Raw genomic sequence first — 18,562 nt, forward strand, 5'->3', positions numbered from 1 at the left:
GTCCCCCACAGAGGACACTGCTGCATTCAACGCCCTCATTGAACGTGCCGCAGCCAATCATGGAGTGCAACTCCACTCAGACACTATCAAGGATGATTTCTTGGTGGACACTTTCGCATCGTCCGAGAGGACTGTAAAGACTCTGCCCATGTTAAAAGGTGTCCTCAAGCCAGCAAAGGACATTTTCAAGGAAACCACCAGGGCACGGGTAATAAACCCCAGGATCGAGAAAAAGTACAAACCCGCACCTGGGGACCCCACGTACATTAGAAGCCAGTTGCCTCTGGACTCCATTGTAGTTGCCAATGCTCACAAACAGGCACACTCGCAGACAACTGGTGATGCTCCTCCCCCGGACAAAGAGTCCAAGGTTCTAGAGACCTCCGGCAAACGGATTGCAGCCCAGGCAGCAAATATATGGCGCATCGCCAATACACAGGCCCTCCTAGCTCGCTACGACCGCTCACACTATGACACGTTAGAGACCCTACTCCAACACCTGCCAGACGAGTACAAAGAGGCAGCGGAGCTCCTCATCAGGGAGGGACAACTGCTCACAAACGCATCCATCAAGTGTGCACTGGATGCCGCAGACACTGCTGCAAGGGCAATAAACACCAGCGTCATGCTACGACGACACGCCTGGTTACGAATCTCCGGATTCAAACCTGAGGTCCAAAATAACATCCTCAATCAGCCGGTCAACCCGACTACTTATTTGGACCGGAGGTTGACACCACCTTAGAAAAGATAAAAAAAGACACGGACACTGCGAAGTCAATGGGGGCTCTGCAAACGCAGACATTTCGTAGTGGCTCCTTTCGTTGCCCCAGAAATGGAGGTGCAGGTAGAGGACAGGGGGCACAGCAAACCTACAATAAAGGGGGCACACAGAGTTCCTACGATAAAAACACCCGAGGTGGATATCGTGGCTCCAGCACCAAGGGCAGAGGACGTGGTTACGGCAATACCAGGTCCTCCCCCAAGAACAAACAGTGACGCCCTCTCCCTTCCCCCCGCCCACATAACACCTGTCGGGGGAAGGCTCCAGCGGTTCCTGTCCACGTGGGATTCCATCACCACGGACAGGTGGGTCAAAGATGTTATCCAACACGGTTACTGTCTCGAATTAACCTCCACTCCACCCACCATACCGCCAAGGCACCGTCCTATGTCCTCAGAGCACTTAGCGTTATTACAGCAGGAGATGCTAAGTATGCTGCAAAAAGGCGCAATAGAGGTCGTGCCAGTACACCAGCAGGGAACAGGGGTGTACTCTCTGTACTTCTTAATACCAAAAAAGGACGGGTCACTCAGACCTATCCTAGACCTGAGGCCCCTCAACCACTACATTCTCTCAGAGCATTTTCACATGCTCACCCTACAGCAGGTTCTCCCGCTCCTCAGACAGGGAGATTTCCTAGCCACGCTAGACCTCAAAGATGCGTATTTCCACATACCCATACACCCGTCATACAGAAAATATCTCCGGTTCACCATTCAGGGGCAGCACTATCAATTCAAAGTCCTCCCCTTCGGAGTGACAACAGCACCCAGAGTTTTCACAAAGTGCCTAGCTACCGTGGCTGCACATCTACGGAGGCAACACATTCACGTCTACCCTTACCTGGACGACTGGCTTGTTCAGGCAAAGTCAGCCCAGCAATGTGCCAGCCACATGTCCCGCACCATTCACCTTCTTCACAGTCTGGGATTCTCACTAAATTACCCCAAATCACATCTCCAACCCGCACACGTACAACAGTACCTAGGTGCGACCATAGACACTCTGGCAGCCACAGCTCAGCCAAATTTAGTGAGGATCAACAGCATGCAAATGCTGATTTCCAAGTTCAAACCCCAACACTCCCTTCCTGCGCGAGTGTTCATGCAGTTGATAGGCATGATGGCCTCCTGCATTTTCATAGTCCCACACGCGAGACTCAATATGCGCCCGCTTCAGGAGTGCTTAGCACGTCAATGGAATCAGGCTCACGGGCAATTAAAAGACCTAGTGTTGGTGAGCGGTCGGGCATACAACTCTCTGCATTGGTGGAATCCACAAAACCTTTGCAAGGGCCGACCGTTCCGAGAGCCTGTTCCACAAATAATACTGACAGCGGACGCGTCTCTCCAGGGATGGGGAGCCCATATACTCAATTACACAGTGCAGGGACTATGGACTACACAACAAAAGAAGATGCACATCAACCTTCTGGAACTGATGGCAATCTTCCTGGCTATGAAAGCATTCAAAGTACACCTGTGCAACAAGGTCGTGTTGATCCGGACGGACAACATGACTGCCATGTACTACATACAGAAGCAGGGAGGAACACACTCTCCACAATTGTCTCATCTGGCTCAGAGCATGTGGAAGTGGGCCATTCAGAGGAACATATTCCTCATGACGGAACACCTCCCAGGCAAGGACAACCAGATGGCGGATCTGCTCAGCAGACACAGCCACCAGATGCACGAGTGGGAGTTACACCCATCAGTACTCCAACCATACTTCCAGCAGTGGGGTCATCCAGAGATAGACCTATTCGCCACAAGGGAAAACGCAAAATGCCAAAGCTTTGCCGCCAGGTTCCCACATCCACAGTCGCAGGGCAATGCGATATGGATGAACTGGTCCGGCAGATTTGCGTACGCTTTTCCCCCAGCGCCGTTGATACCGCTAGTGGCACGCAAACTGCGACAGCACCCACTGACACTCATCCTGGTTGCTCCAACATGGGCACGCCAGCCATGGTACACCACCTTTCTGGAACTTTCCGTGGTGCCGCATCAAAGGCTGCGGATCAAACCCGCGCTTTTGACGCAGAACCATGGAGAAATTCAGCACCCAGATCCGCAATAGCTGAACCTGGCAATCTGGCTCCTGAAGTCCTAGAGTTTGGCTACCTAAACCTGCCACCTGACTGTATGGAGATCATTAAGGAAGCTAGGAGACCCACTACCAGAGCTTGCTATGCGGCCAAATGGAAGAGGTTTGTCGTTTATTGCAATAACAATGACATTAACCCGCTAGACGCATCCATTCAAAACATAATCTGTTACCTCTTACACCTATACCGATGCAATCTGGCATACACCTCAATACGTATCCATTTAACCGCAATAGCAGCCTATCTCCAAAACAGGCAGCACCTCTCTTTATTCAGAGTGCCTGCCATCAAAGCCTTCTTGGAGGGACTTAAACGAGTAATTCCCCCAAGACACCCACCAGCACCAGTGTGGAACCTCAACTTGGTCCTCACCCGACTGATGGGTCCACCCTTCGAACCTCTCCACTCATGTGAGATTCAATTCCTCACCTGGAAAGTAGCTTTCCTAGTAGCAATCACTTAGTTGAGAAGAGTTAGTGAACTCCAGGCACTAACCATTCAAGAGCCATTCATACAGGTTCACGCAAACAGGGTCGTACTACGTACCAACCCCAAATTCATGCCTAAAGTAATATCGCAGTTCCACATGAATCAAACCATTGAACTGCCTGTTTTCTTTCAGAATCCACAAAATGTCGCTGAAAGAATGCTCCATACACTAGACGTCAAAAGAGCCCTCATGTACTATATAGACAGAACTAAAAACTTTAGGAAGACAAAACAACTTTTCGTCGACTTTTCCCCACAACACAAAGGCAACGCAATCTCCAAAGCAGGTATAGCCAAATGGATCGTTAAATGTATTCAAATTTGCTATCAAAAGGCTAAACGCACATTAACGATTCCCCCACGGGCCCACTCAACACGTGAGTTAGGGGCCTCCATGGCTTTCCTGGGAAACATTCCTTTACATGATATATGTAGAGCAGCCACATGGTCCACTGTACATACATTTACCAAACACTATTGTGTAGATGTACACTCAAAACAGCAGGCAGCTGTAGGACAGGCTGTTCTCAAAACTCTTTTTCAGACCGCTGCAGCTGGCACTGGTGGCCGCCGCTAATGGGAGGTACTGCTATGTATTCTATGCACAGATATGAATTCAGCAGCCCACATGCCTCGAACTGAATATGCTACTTACCAGTATGCATCTGTTCTTGGCATGTAGGGCTGCTGACATTCATATCGCCCACTCTCCTCCCCGGCGCCTGTAGCAGCTGCAGCTCTCAGAATTACTGTATAGCATGGTCATCACTTTCTATATCTACTCCATCACTGCCACAATGGCGAAAAACAATCTGAGGATGGAGAGGATGCCCATGCGCACTGTGGTCCAGGGGAGGAGTCACCTATCTCAGGATACTTCGAAGACTCTTCCAGGACAACAACGTGCAAACATCCGGACCCAACACTAGGCGGCGATCTATGCACAGATATGAATGTCAGCAGCCCTACATGCCAAGAACAGATGCATACTGGTAAGTAGCATATTCACTATGGACTCTTCTGGTTTTTGTGGTCTGGTGTAGGGCTTGTTCTCTTCCTTTGCAAATCTTCTCTGCAAACGCAGCTTTGTCTCCTTATAAACATCTTCAATGGGTTGATTATTATTACCCAAAATGTGAGGTAATTACTTGAAGATATTATGCTCCTCCTTGCCCAATAACAGCGCCTTCTTCCTCTCAGGGGTAAATTCTTGTCCATCAAAAGCCACTATGTAATTGTCAAAAAGGTCAATCCATTCCCCCCACTGAAAGGATGGTTAACCTCGCTGCACCAAAAATGGCAGTGGGATGACAATAGAAGATAGTGCCACCACATGTGATGGAGCACAACGCTATCAAAGAAGTACAAAATAACTGAAGCTTTCTGCACCTTGTTGGAAAATGGGCGAGAATTCAAAAGTGTAAGGGTCTTTCTTCTAATCAAACACATGGTACATTAGTAACTGAGAGGAAGAAGACCCAAGACTTCAACACGGCAGACACAAGACTTTGAAAACTGTGAAAGTCTCTTTACGTGGCCAGCTGTGAGGGCGTTTAAGCAGCAGTAAGGTAAGCTGATCCTGCTCACGCTACTGGCGGCATAATACAACAGCACACTTGGCATCCACCGCCTTCAACACAGGCCATGTACACGCAGGAAGACGTCGGGAGGCCAGTAAAGGTCAGAGTACACTCACATACTCCTCCGACTAGATTTACCAATGAATGCTGGCAGCACACAATACCTTACAGTAACACTTCTGCTGAGAAGTGAAGCCGCCACATATCCTGCGGGTCTGTGTCCTCTCGTCTCACACTTCCGGCCTGTTCCGTTCAGTGCCACCAACAGATCAGTTACCAAGGCTCCTGCAACTGTCTGTCACCTTCACCCGGTGACAGTGTCCCTACAGATGGCTGGCGATCGTCGCCAAAATAATGTTTTTCGTGACCACCAAAACTCTAACGATTTCAGCTTCTTTTGATTAAGCACTGGCAAAGACGCGATCCTTCCCTTCGCCAGCCACCAAGCAACTGCCTAGGGAAGAATCACGAAGGCATAACATTTCTTTCAGGAGCCTGTTTACGTAATAATCAGCATTACAACACCATGCATGCCCTTATCTATTCTCAATATTTGTGAACTTCCTTAGTATCATTTTGATGGGGGGGGTGAGTTTTCATTTGCAGTGGAGAGGAAAATGCTTTTTTCACATATTCTTGAAATTAGTTGTGAAGAGGCCAATCTGCGTTCTCTTTTGCAAACAAAGTTAGATTCGCCATATACACAGGACTGGAATCAGCTAAAACCTTTCAAATTATTACCTACACTGTAAATTCTGTAGATTCTGTAGCAGGAAGAGTGAAAGACTGGATCATGTGGAAATATTCCAATTTTGTGAACAGTCTGTGCCTTTGCAAGGATGACCGGGCTGCAGGTAGGTTAGTTACGCATTAGGCACTGTAAAGCAACAGTTTCAGCCATACTGCTGTCCTTCTTTAAATATAATGTTTTATCCCATGACTTAGAGGAATACAATTTTTCTGTTTTTCAGGCAGTGATGCTGGACTCCACTGACGTCAACATCTGGTACAAGATTGGACGTGTTGCTTTGCGGTTGGTGCGGATCCCTTTGGCACGTCACGCTTTTGAGGAAGGCTTAAGATGCAATTCAGATCACTGGCCTTGCTTGGATCACCTCATCACAGTCCTTTACACACTGAGTGACTACACAAGTGAGTAACCTCTCCCTAGAACTTGAATGCATAACCGCTGCAAAGACTAGATTTTTTGATAGGATAAAACCAGACCATTTTATCCCAAATAATCAATCAAATACAGAAGCCATGAGGAGAAAGGAAGATAGTACTCTGACTTCAGCTCTGGTGCCAGCAACACCACACATACGACAAGAAAGCAAGCAAGTTTGAAATGCATATTCCTTTAAAAACAAAACTCCCCGGCATTGTGGGCATGAGTGACATCACAAAGCAGAAACTGTAACGCTTAAACTACAAGGCATGAACATCTCCAATACAACTTTAGCTGTTTCTTAGTGAGGCAAATACTGCTTTGCCAGCTCTTCAGTCTTAATGGGACTTTTTATACATTCTGATTTTAATGAATGTCTCCTTTTTGTTTTTGAATGTTTTAATATTGTTTTGCCCTGAGTTCTTGTGCCTTTTTCGTGTTGTCTTTTCTCTGGTGATGCTCACTTCCCATAGCCTGGCACCATATGCCTCTGTACTTCATGCATTTTCTTTGGTGTTTTAAAAAATATATTGTCCCTTCTTGGGTAGCTTGTGTAGAATCCTTCACCTTTAAACTCTCCCTTAATTGGCATGTTAACTTATGTTAATTGTAATTTTGTAAAGCACAGTCCCCTCCCCCCAGGGAGTACATTCGTGCTAAGTCTAGTAGACATTAACTAACTGTGAATTATACTGCACAAGTGGAAACCGATTAACGTTTATGATGAAGAGCCACTGCATATTGAGTACAACTTTTACTTTTAACATTTATAGAGCTGTGAAAAATGGCTACAACTTCACTACCACACTTGTCTTTACAGTCACATCTAAGGACTTTGTAATCTGTGGAAACCTGTTCCTCTGTTAGCGGATTGCAGTCTTCTGTGAGACCGGTTTCTTTATGGGGAAATATCCCATGCTTATTGTTGGGTATTAACTTATTCATTAAGGTCTTATTCTTTGTGGCCGATCTTACTTGAAGTAGCCCCACCTTCCGTCTGAGCTCTACTTTTAATATTAGAGAGCTGGGTCTGGCCTTGGGTTGTAGCTCATATTACTCCATCTAAGCAAGTGGGATCAGGTGAAACCAATTAAACTTGCACAGATTGTTTTGGGAAACCCTATTTAGTGTACATTTAGATGAAAATAGTTCTCTTGTATAGCTTCTTATCCGAGTACATTTGATGATTAACATCTTGGGATGTAAGCGAATGTGAATCGGCAGCATGGTTGGGTGCATATGAGCTTTTTACAGGCACATACATGCTTGCCTTTGACATACTTGCATTGAATATCTTCCAGGGCTTATTTCAGAGGAATTTGAATCTGTGTCCAGACAAGGTAGAAAAAAAAGAGTGGCATGAGACAAAGGCCCTGCAACCCCTGCTCAAACCTCTGCTTGCGCAGTGTTCAGAGTTCCGTGTTGTGTGGTATTTACTGCACCTGGTAATTACCTGGTGCACTAAATAACTCACGATTCGTTAAATTTCACCAGGTCAAAATTTCTTGAAATTAACGGGGGAAACAGTGCAAGCTTTACCGTGGCATGCAGATTTTAGAGCACCAATAACAAAAACTGAATGTTATTCCTCCAAAAATCTGAATAATTTGTATTTATCCAGTATTAGGGTATCTTTTATAGATTCACATGCTTGAATCTTTCCCCGCCGTCGAGATGGGAGTCTCCGGTACATTTATAAAGGCAATGTCATATTAGATATAGAAGTTAAAAAATGCCTAAAGCCTCATATTTAGTAACATATCGAAGTCCTTATATTAACAAGCATTGGCGAGAACGATTGTCTATGCCAATGTTGGTATTTAGAGGCCTGGCATGCAGTTTTAAATGTAGGCTGGTAAGAAAGGTGCCAACCCGAGGGGCAAGGTCTAGAGAGAAATAAGATAGGAAGAGAGGTGAGTTATAATGAGATAGCACAAATAGAAAGGTGAAGAACAGAATGACAGGTCATGTAAACAAAGTAGCGAGGCAGGTAGAGCCGGTGGGATGAAAAATAGAAAGTTATGAGAAGTAGAGAAAAAGAGGTGCAGATGAGGTAGAGAGATGAGGCTAATGTAGAGGAAGTGCGAGGGAGAAGTAAAGAATGGTAAAATAGGGAGAGAGAGAGAGACAGAGGTAAGACAGATGTATTAAACGAGCGAGACATTGGAAGCAGAGAGAGTGAACGGAAACAGTGAAGGAGATAGAAAGAGAGATGAAAGCAAATGCAGTGATAGATGGAGTGGAAGAGGGAGAGCATTGTAAAGAAAGAAATAAAATAATGGGAAAGGCGAGGGAAAGAGGACATCAATAATAAGAGAGACATAGAAGGCCAATAGGTGATGTAAATTGAGAGTCTAGATAGTGTATGAGAGGTGGGGGAAGAGAGAGATGAGGCAGTGAGTTGTGAGGCAGAGAGAGAAATGAATGCTCCATATTAAGCAAACTTTGATTCTGAAAAAGACTCCTATGAATCCCTTAATTAAATTGCTAGAACAAAATCAGATGAGATCAAAAGTTACCCAAAACATTTTGCAGCACTAGAGCAGGCCTTTTTTCTCAATCGAGGGGGTTATCCTTTCAGATACTGTTCCCCCATTTTAGATGTTAACTTGATGTTAATTATAATAAGTTTGCCTTTTCTTACCCTATAATTCCGTACACTCTGCCATATAATTTGGTCCTCCCCTACCTCATACTTTCAAAGACAAAAAATATAAACGACTCAAAAATGTCTTTTCAATATGGAAATTTGACCTGAAGGATGACTACACAGACTACATGGAGATGACCGCCACTGTATATTATAAATTCGTATATTTGTGTTCGAGGCATATGAGCTGCAGATTACACACTTTTGCATAGATCGCCATCTGGTGTTGGGCCCGGATGTTTGCAGTTTGGTTTTCCTCTTGGAAAGTCTTTGGAAGTCACGAGGTCGGTGACTCCTCCCTTGGTTCGTATTGCGCATGGGCTTTGTCTCCATCCTCAGATTGTTTTTTTCCGCCATCGTGCTCGAATGTAATACTTCGCGCTCCGGTTCCGAACATTTCCAGTTCGACGATCGAAGTGGAATCCTCGCTCATCACGGTATTGTTCAGATCCAGATCTCCTCAATCACCTTCTCTTCGACACATCTTCGATTCCAGTCGTCGACGGCGGCCTTCGGGCCTATCCAAGCTCCGGTCCCGGCTGATGGAAAGAACTCCATTCAAGAAGTGCCCTCGATGTGGGTCCAAATTCCCCCACACCGATCTTCATGAGGTGTGCAACCTCTGCCTCTCCCCTGAACACGAGGCTCGAGACTGTCCCGCCTGCAAGTCTTTTAGATCGAAAAAGACTATTCGAGATCGAAGGGCCAGACGAAACATGGCGCACTCCTCGACCTCCGTTCCAGTCGACATCTTAGGGGACGACGTCGAAGCTCCGGGACAGCAGCACACCGAAGAGGACCTCGTCAGTGCTTCCGAAGTAGACGACTCGGATGTGGAAGACATCACTCCGAGGCAGAGGGTCGTGAGTACTATACCCACACCCGCGCCGACACCCAAAAAGGCTTCGGTCACGCCTTCGCCTCCGGGCCTAGGCAAGACCAAAGAAACTGCTTCAAACACCCCACCTTCGGGCCCAGTGAAGAAACCTAATAAGCCTTCCGGCGGCTCGGGCTCGAGCCAGCCTGCCAGCGGTGCCGATAAACACACTTCGGCACCGAAAAAGAGACCGGCCTCTACCTCGACACCGAGCTCCGCACCAAAGTCCTCGGTGTCGAAACCCAGCCTTTCGGTACCGACCAAACACCATAAGGCCCTCGGCACCGACACTCCCGCGCCGAAGCCTACCTCGGCGCCGACCAAGAAATCGGAGGTTCCAAAAAAGCACGGCACGGACAAGCCTAAAAAGTCATCGGCCCCGAAACCTTCGGCGCCGACGGAACAAACATTGTCTCAGGAACTGTTTACACCGGATCCCTTGCAAAAGACACTTACCAAGGATCCAAAAACTGGACATTTGGCACTCATTTCTAAAAAGAGACATTTGGACAAACCGGCTCCGCCTCCACCTCCACCTCCAAAGAGGAAAGACTCTGCTACCTCTGCCTTCCCCACCTCCTCCACCCTCTCCACCTCCGCCCCCTCCGCCTTCTCCACCCCTGCCTCATCGCTCCCCGACCCCGTCTCCAGACCATGATGATCAGGGGGACCCATATTACGATCCAGGGGATGTGCCACAAGACCCCACCCCTACAGGATCCCCAGACCCATGGGACAATTATAATAATCCAGACATTCCAGATGTCCCACAAGATGACCTTTATCCATCCAGGCCATCTCCACCAGAAGACTCATTAGGTTTTCACCACCTACTTCAGAGGGCGGCACATTATCACGGGGTAGAGCTACACACTGACCCGGTAGAGGAAGATTTCCTCCTCGACACCTTTGATACCGCACATAGGTCTACTTCCATACTACCTATGCTCAAGGGGGTAATAAAACATGCGCCAGAGGTTTTTAAAGACCCAGTCAGGGCTAGGGTCATTAACCCACGCATAGAGAAAAAGTATAAAGCTGCCCCCACAGATCCTGCCTATATCAAAGGGCCAGCGCCACTAGATTCCCTAGTGGTCTCCACTGCACGGAAGAGGTCAAACTCCCAGGCGTCAGGCGAAGCACCACCACCTGACAAAGAGTCAAAGCTACTGGACGCGTCAGGAAAACGCACTGCGTCACAGGCAGCCAATATATGGCGTATCGCCAACACTCAAGCGCTATTGGCCAGATCCGACAGAGCGCATTATGATGAACTAGAAACCATCATGCACCATCTCCCAGAAAAATACAAAAATAGGGCCAATGAATTAATTCAAGAGGGTAAGACCATAACTAACACCTCTATACGCTGTGCGTTAGACGCAGCAGACCCAGCCTCCAGGGCCATTAACACTAGCATCCTCCTCCGTCGCCATGCTTAGCTGAGAGTTTCAGGCTTTAAACCTGAGGTACAGGCCTCCATATTAAATCATCCCTTTGACCAAGAACATCTATTCGGCCCAAAGGTAGATGAGGCCCTCGAAGATGAAGAAGGACACAGATACGGCGAAATCTATGGGAGCCCTGCAGTCACACCCTCCTAGGCGCTCCTTTCACCGCTCTTCCTTTCGGGGCATGGCCAGAGGCTACTCCTCAGATAGCGCGTCCGCTTCGTACAAATCCCCTGCTCAATCCACCTTCACAAGGGGTTATCAAAGAGGCGGCTATAGGGGCAATAACAATAAAGGCAGAGGCAAAACCAATACCGCCCGCTCTGCCACACCGCCTACCCAATGACTTCCCCCTGCTCCCTCCAGACCATCCCACTCCGGTCGGGGGCTGGCTACAAAATTTCCTTCACGTCTGGGAGGCCATCACCTCAGTCAGATGGGTGACCCAAATTATTCGTTTAGGGTACTGCCTAGAATTGACATCTACCCCCCCAAACATTCCACCCAGGCAACGCCCAATGTCACAAGAACATTCCACGTTACTAAAACAGGAGGTAATCTCCCTCCTACAAAAACATGCGATGGAACAAGTTCCCGCCAGTCAGCAAAATTTAGGGGTCTACTCCCTATATTTTCTGATACCAAAAAGAGACGAGACTCTACGACCTATTTTAGATCTCCGGCCTCTAAACACATACATACATTCGGACCATTTTCACATGGTAACACTTCAGCAGGTACTTCCGCTCCTCTCCCAGAACGACTTTCTCACCACACTGGACTTGAAAGACGCATACTTTCACATTCCGGTACACCATGCTCACAGAAAGTACCTCAGATTTGTAGTGGACGGGCAACACTACCAGTTCAAGGTGCTCCCATTCGGGGTCACAACAGCACCAAGGGTATTCACCAAGTGCCTAGCGGTAGTGGCGGCACACCTCAAAAGACAGCACATTCACGTCTTCCCATATTTGGACGACTGGCTAATAAAAGCCACGTCCTACAACCAATGTGTACATCACACCGCCACTACAATCGAACTACTTCACCAGCTAGGCTTCACGGTGAACCACCAAAAGTCCCAGCTAATACCATCCCACACAAAGCAATACCTCGGCGCCACCATGGACACCTCAAAAGCCATAGCCTACCCCAATCCTGCCAGGATTGCAAGCATTCAGGCTTTGCGTCAAAGATTCATACCTCAACACTCTCTCCCAGCAAGAGTGTTTATGCAACTAATAGGGATGATGGCCTCTTGCATTTTCATAGTGCCTCATGCAAGACTCCAGATGCGTCCACTCCAAGAGTGCTTAGCGCGCCAATGGAACCAGGCCCAGGGGCAACTGACAGATCTGGTGTTGGTAGACGGTCGCACACATCGCTCTCTGCAGTGGTGGAACACCACAAATCTTTCCAGAGGTCGACCGTTCCTGGACCCGGTTCCACAAATAATCCTAACAGACGCATCGCTCTCCGGCTGAGGAGCTCATCTACTACACCTCACAGTGCAGGGCACATGGACGCCGCAACAAAAGTTACTCCACATCAACCATCTGGAGTTACTGGCAATCTTTCTAGCCCTAAAATCCTTTCAGACACAGATTTTAAGCAAGGCAGTCCTTATTCGCACAGACAACATAACGGCCATGTACTGCATTCAAAAACAAGGCGGCACACACTCTCCACAGCTCTCTCAACTAGCACAGAGCATATGGAGATGGGCAAGTCCACACAAAATCTTTCTCCTAGCCCAACATGTCCCAGGAGTCCAAAACACCATGGCAGATCTGCTCAGCAGACAGACGCAGCAGATCCACGAGTGGTAACTTCACCTCCAGGTTCTTCACCCGTTCTTTCAGATGTGGGGGCATCCACACATAGACCTCTTCGCCACCCACGAAAACAAAAAATGCCCAAGCTTCGCCGCCAGATACCCACACCCATTGTCCAAAGGCAATGCGATATGGATTAACTGGTCAGGCAAATTTGCGTACGCCTTTCCACCTCCCACTAATTCCATTAGTGGTGCGAAAGCTACAACAGCACTCCCTCACACTGATTCTAGTAGCTCCAACATGGACCAGACAACCGTGGTACACCACGCTGCTGGAACTCTCGGTAGTGCCACACCAAAAGTTACACCTCTCACCATGCCTCCTAACCCAGAACCATGGAGAGATCAGACACCCGGACCCAGCTCAGCTCAACCTTGCGATCTGGCTCCTGAGATCCTAGAATTCGGATACCTTAACCTTCCCCCTGACTGTATGAACGTCATCAGAGAAGCTAGACGCCCTACCACTAGAGCCTGCTACGCTGCAAAGTGGAAAAGATTTGTTGTTTATTGCCATAACAAAACAATCAACCCTCTAGACGTATCTATACAGCACATCATATGCTACTTACTCCATCTACAAAGGTGTAACCTAGCATATACATCCATTCGGCTACACCTCGCAGCAATTGCCGCTTACCTACAAAACAGACAGCACCTATCACTTTTCAGAGTGCCTGCCTTTAAAGCCTTCATGGAAGGCCTCAAACGAATAATTCCCCCCAGAGTACCACCCTCACCTGTGTGGAACTTAAATATAGTTCTCACAAGGCTAATGGGACCGCCTTTCGAACCTTTGCATAAATGTGAACTGCAATTTCTCACACGGAAAACAGCTTTTCTTGTAGCCATCACTTCCCTTAGAAGGGTCAGTGAGATACAAGCACTTACTATACAAGAACCTTTTCTCCAAATGCACCCGAACAAGGTTGTCCTCCGCACCAACCCAAAATTCCTACCCAAAGTCATTTCCCCCTTTCATCTAAACCAATCGGTAGAGTTACCGGTTTTTTTCTCACAACCTCAAACTGTTGCAGAAAGGGCTCTACACACACTGTATGTTAAAAGGGCCTTACTTTACTATATCCATAGAACACAACCTTTCAGAGAGACCAAACAACTGTTTGTCTCTTTCTCTCCACCACATAAAGGCAACCCTATCTCTAAATCAGGGATAGCTAGGTGGATTGTAAAATGCATACAGATTTGCTACCACAAGGCAAAACGCATGCTATCTGTTCCCCCTAAAGCCCACTCTACACAAAAGATAGGGGCTTCTATGGCTTTTCTAGGGAACATCCCATTAGATGATATCTGCAAAGCAGCTACATGGTCAACACCGCACACTTTCACTAAACATTACTGTGTAGATGTGCAAACCAAGCAACAAGCTAGTGTGGGCCAGGCTGTACTAAAAACACTTTTTCAAACCACTGCAACAGATACCGGTGGTCGCCGCTAGGGTTGGGAACTGCTATATAGTCTATGCAAAAGTGTGTAATCTGCAGCTCATATGCCTCGAACGGAATATGCTACTTACCAGTATGCATCTGTTTTTGGCATGTAGAGCTGCAGATCTACACACGCCCACCTGCCTCCCCGGCTACCTGTATCTGTTTCAGTCTATCTTATTTAGATACAACACACATGGGTTTCTTCACTATTATTACTACGCTCCATCTTTCCCTGTTGGCGAAAAACAATCTGAGGATGGCGCCGAAGCCCATGCGCAATACGAACCAAGGGAGGAGTCACCAACCTCGTGACTTCCAAAGACTTTCCAAGAGGAAAAACAAACTGCAAACATCCGGGCCCAACACCAGATGGCGATCTATGCAAAAGTGTGTAGATCTGCAGCTCTACATGCCAAGAACAGATGCATACTGGTAAGTAGCATATTCCTTACATTTTGTATTCTGGTGATAAGATACCTACAGCATGTAGAATAAATATTCTTCTCACAGAACCAACCATATAATGCCACATGCCTTCTTGGTCCCAAGGACCCCAGAATCCAATATTACACGACTATATTTATTGAACCTAAGCAGTGATTTTTACTATCCAAACTTAATATATAAATCTGAACTGCATGATGAATGGGGAATTAAAGACAGAAAACATAACATGTGCCCTGTATGTCTATAATGTCACGTAGAAGGACTCGGACCATGTATTGCTATTTTTTAAATGGATGAAAAACGTACTACTTTGTAAAATTCATCTCTTTCCCGATTGCAGTTACTAAACCAGAGCTCTTTCTCACGGTAAGTATATACATAACACAATTAAGTTACCACGTGGAAACATGGAAAAAAACGCTGCACTACTTTAGATTAATACATTGAAAGGGGGCTATGTCCGCTGAAGTAATAATAGAATTTTGTGAAAGATGAACCGCACACATGCTCGTATGGAGAGTTAAGGCAGGCGCACACTGACACACAGACACACACAATAACAGACAACTATATAGATACATGGCCCCATGGATGTACACCGCTGCACACTCACACAGAAAGTGTCATACACACAGACGCGAGAGTAGGCGTATCCATCCACACAAACACGCCGGTAGAATCACACACAGTGGTACACAGACACAGAGGCACACATGCACACACTCGCAGACGCGTACTCACAGACAGGGTCATGCACATGGCACAAGAGCAAGCATATAAACCTACTCACGCAAAACACACAGCTAGAGTCACACACAAACAGACACGTGCACACAAATACATGCATGCAGTCATACGGATACGCGCAGGAGGAGGCACGCACACGCTTGTGCACACACACACACATCTCCATGTCACTAAAGTGCCAGGCTGAGGTAACAGTACTGGGTGCAATGAGGTGTCCGTTCTGCGCATGCGTGCTTGCATCTGAACTGCACGTATGTGCATGCCTCCTATGAATCCCTTAATAAAATAGATGTAATTATTAAGGAGACGGGATAAGAAGGGGAAGCTACATGGTGATCTAGGTGGCTACCGGCTGTATATGAGAAGCCCCAGAGATCACCGGGTACTTGGTTGCGAGTAAACAGCACGTACAATTAGCGGAGCTTAAAATGAGTTTCTTACCTTTCTGAAAAGTTCTCGATAAATGTCAAGACGCTCCGGGGGTAGATAAACGCGTCCTGATGATGATACGGCAGAAGCGATATGATGCACAACTAAGCGGGTTTAAATAAGACCGACAAGAGGGAAGACGGGGTGTTAAGTCTCCTTACGATGACGGCACCGCGTAACGTAGGTAAATATGCCAATCAAAACAGGAGAAGGCATGTCATGTGATCGCGAGTGTCTAAAACAAGTGAAAAAACTAGAATGTCTATCTTGATATGATTAAATAGCGAGTACTCTAGTATTGGTAAGCTAATTGTGAAACAAGCATTGACCGCGCGGCTGTAAAAGTAACGGCCGTGAAAGCAAAAGTAATCGCGATCAAAGCGAAAGTGATCGCGATCGCGAGGACTGGACGCGCTGTGTGGTAAGCACGTGAGTGGCGCGCGCGCAGCAGTGATTGGTGGCTGCGCGCGTGAACGCAAGCGTTAGGCCATCGCGGTCTGTTAGCACTTTTGAAACCCGTATATTATATGTCTCTCCGAGCAGCGCATGTGCTGGCTCAGCCGAGACCTAAAAAGGACCAAACGTAAGAAAACAACCAAACCGCTGACACCACCCTCTAGAACCTTCCTGGAAGGTGCTCGAGTCCCTCAGATTTTTTCCTACATGTTGTGCTAAGGGAGTCTCCACTGAGCTCTGCTCAGTTTTCTCATCTTAACTTTTAATTTCCATTGTCTTCATGTTTCTCTTGGATTCAAGGTATTTTTCATCTACTATTCCCTTGCCTGAGTGAATTTCACTGATTTCTTCATGTCGGTCACACCTAAAAAAGGCCTTTTTAGGCCCTGTAGTACCTGCAGAAAGAAAGGACTGCACATCGATAACCCTCATAAAGACTGCCTTTACTGCCTTTATCCTGATCACAAACCAAAGGATTGCAAGGTATGTCGCACTTTTTCTTAAAAGACTTTAAAGGACCATGAGGGGAGCCTGTTATTATGGCTAAAGAGGCTTAAAGACCGGGAGGACCCTGTATCTTCTGAGGAGAGTGAAGGTTCCTCAAGATCCTCCTCAAAGACGCCTCAAAAAAGACCAGTGGACGTCTCTCCAGGTCACTCCTTGCAGCAACCTCCAAAGAAGACGCACAAAAAGTCTTCAGAGGCTACTAAAAAACAAGGTCTGCCTTTCAGGGCATCACCTTCCCACCAGAGTTTGATTTCTGTCAAAAAATCTTTTCAGAAATCAGCTTCAGACCCCCCTGCTCCTCTGGTGAAGGTGAAACATGCTTTTAAAAAGCCTTTCTCTGCCCCGTCGACGGACAGCTAGTTGACGGCAGTACCAACGACGACGACAAGACCTCCACTGACTGTTGTCAGAGTTACTTTGTCTTCTACAATGTCATCGTCGACAACGTCTTCGTCGACGACTCACGGAACTCCATCTTCTGTCCTTACAGTGCCGATTCCTCTGAAGCCATTTCCCTCTCTTTGATGAAACAGGGACAAGTTCAGCACCCGTATCCAGGCTCTCTGAGATTATCGGCTTGGCTCCTGAGTTCCAGGAATTTCGAAACTTAAACATTCCTCAAGAGTGCAGCGGGATCTTGTCTCGTGCTAGAGCCGACAGTACCAACAAAACGTATTCTTTAAAATGGAAAAGATTCTGCGTCTGGTGTGGGTCTGCTAAGGTGCATCCCAACAAATCGTCTCCGGAGGCAGTCTTGCCATATCTCCTCCATCTAGCGAATTCAGGTCTGGCTCATACTTCAATCAAAGTTCACTTGGCTGCAATCTCCCGTTTTCGAAGATCTTTTAAAGGTTCTTCCTTGTGGTCAAACAGACTGATAAAACTGTTTCTTAAAGACTTTTCAAGACATTTTCTCCTGTGAAATCTCTGCCTCCAACATGGCAACTCAACATGGTACTTGCTCAAGTTACGAAGCACCTGTATTTTTTTTTTTGAAATATTTTTATTAAGTTTACAAACAAAAGAGAAAGTAAACACCACTCATTTAGTGCACGGCTTAGCATACAAAGGCTCCAAATGTATCTCAACAATGCAGTACAGGTATCACAGAGACAAAGAGGCAGGACAAAGGCACAATACATTCGTTCCCATCCCCAACCCCTGGTAGCGATAGAGTAACTAGTCCTGATCACAGAGGTCCGAGTATGATGTATCGGGTGGGGGCTCACAGATGTTCCCTCTGTACACATTCCAGCCACCCCACACCAGGGACCATTTCTTGGGGCATCCTCTATGTACATATACAGTTTTCTCAGTCACCATTACAAGGTCCATGTCTCGAATCCACTGCACCAGGGTAGGTGCCTGCTCCGATCCCCATCGCTGGGCTATATTACGTTTTGCGAGCATGAGCCCTAATGTCACCCACAGCTGGGCCACTCTATTATGGTCCGTCTGCTCCCAGATATTGAGGAGACAAAGCCGAGGTTCCGGCAGCGTGAGGACTTTGGTTACCTGGGAAAGAATACGCAACACCGCTTTCCAGTAAAGCACTATGACAGGGCACTCCCAA

General features: G+C 47.1%; 1 protein-coding gene across 8 annotated transcripts in view; it reads left to right on the plus strand.

Annotated features, from left to right (window-relative positions):
• The window catches only part of CABIN1 (calcineurin binding protein 1), a 1,566,474-nt gene that overhangs the window by 84,171 nt on the left and 1,463,741 nt on the right, over positions 1–18,562 (plus strand). For all 8 annotated transcript variants that reach the window (XM_085634628.1, XM_085634623.1, XM_085634621.1 and 5 more), the window contains one exon: positions 5,935–6,115. In XM_085634628.1, coding sequence (XP_085490754.1) covers positions 5,935–6,115 — 181 coding nt within the window. The remainder of the gene's footprint in view (positions 1–5,934; positions 6,116–18,562) is intronic.

The sequence above is a fragment of the Triturus cristatus genome, chromosome 11 (genome assembly GCF_964204655.1).
Source record: "Triturus cristatus chromosome 11, aTriCri1.1, whole genome shotgun sequence".
Lineage (NCBI taxonomy): Eukaryota > Metazoa > Chordata > Amphibia > Caudata > Salamandridae > Triturus > Triturus cristatus.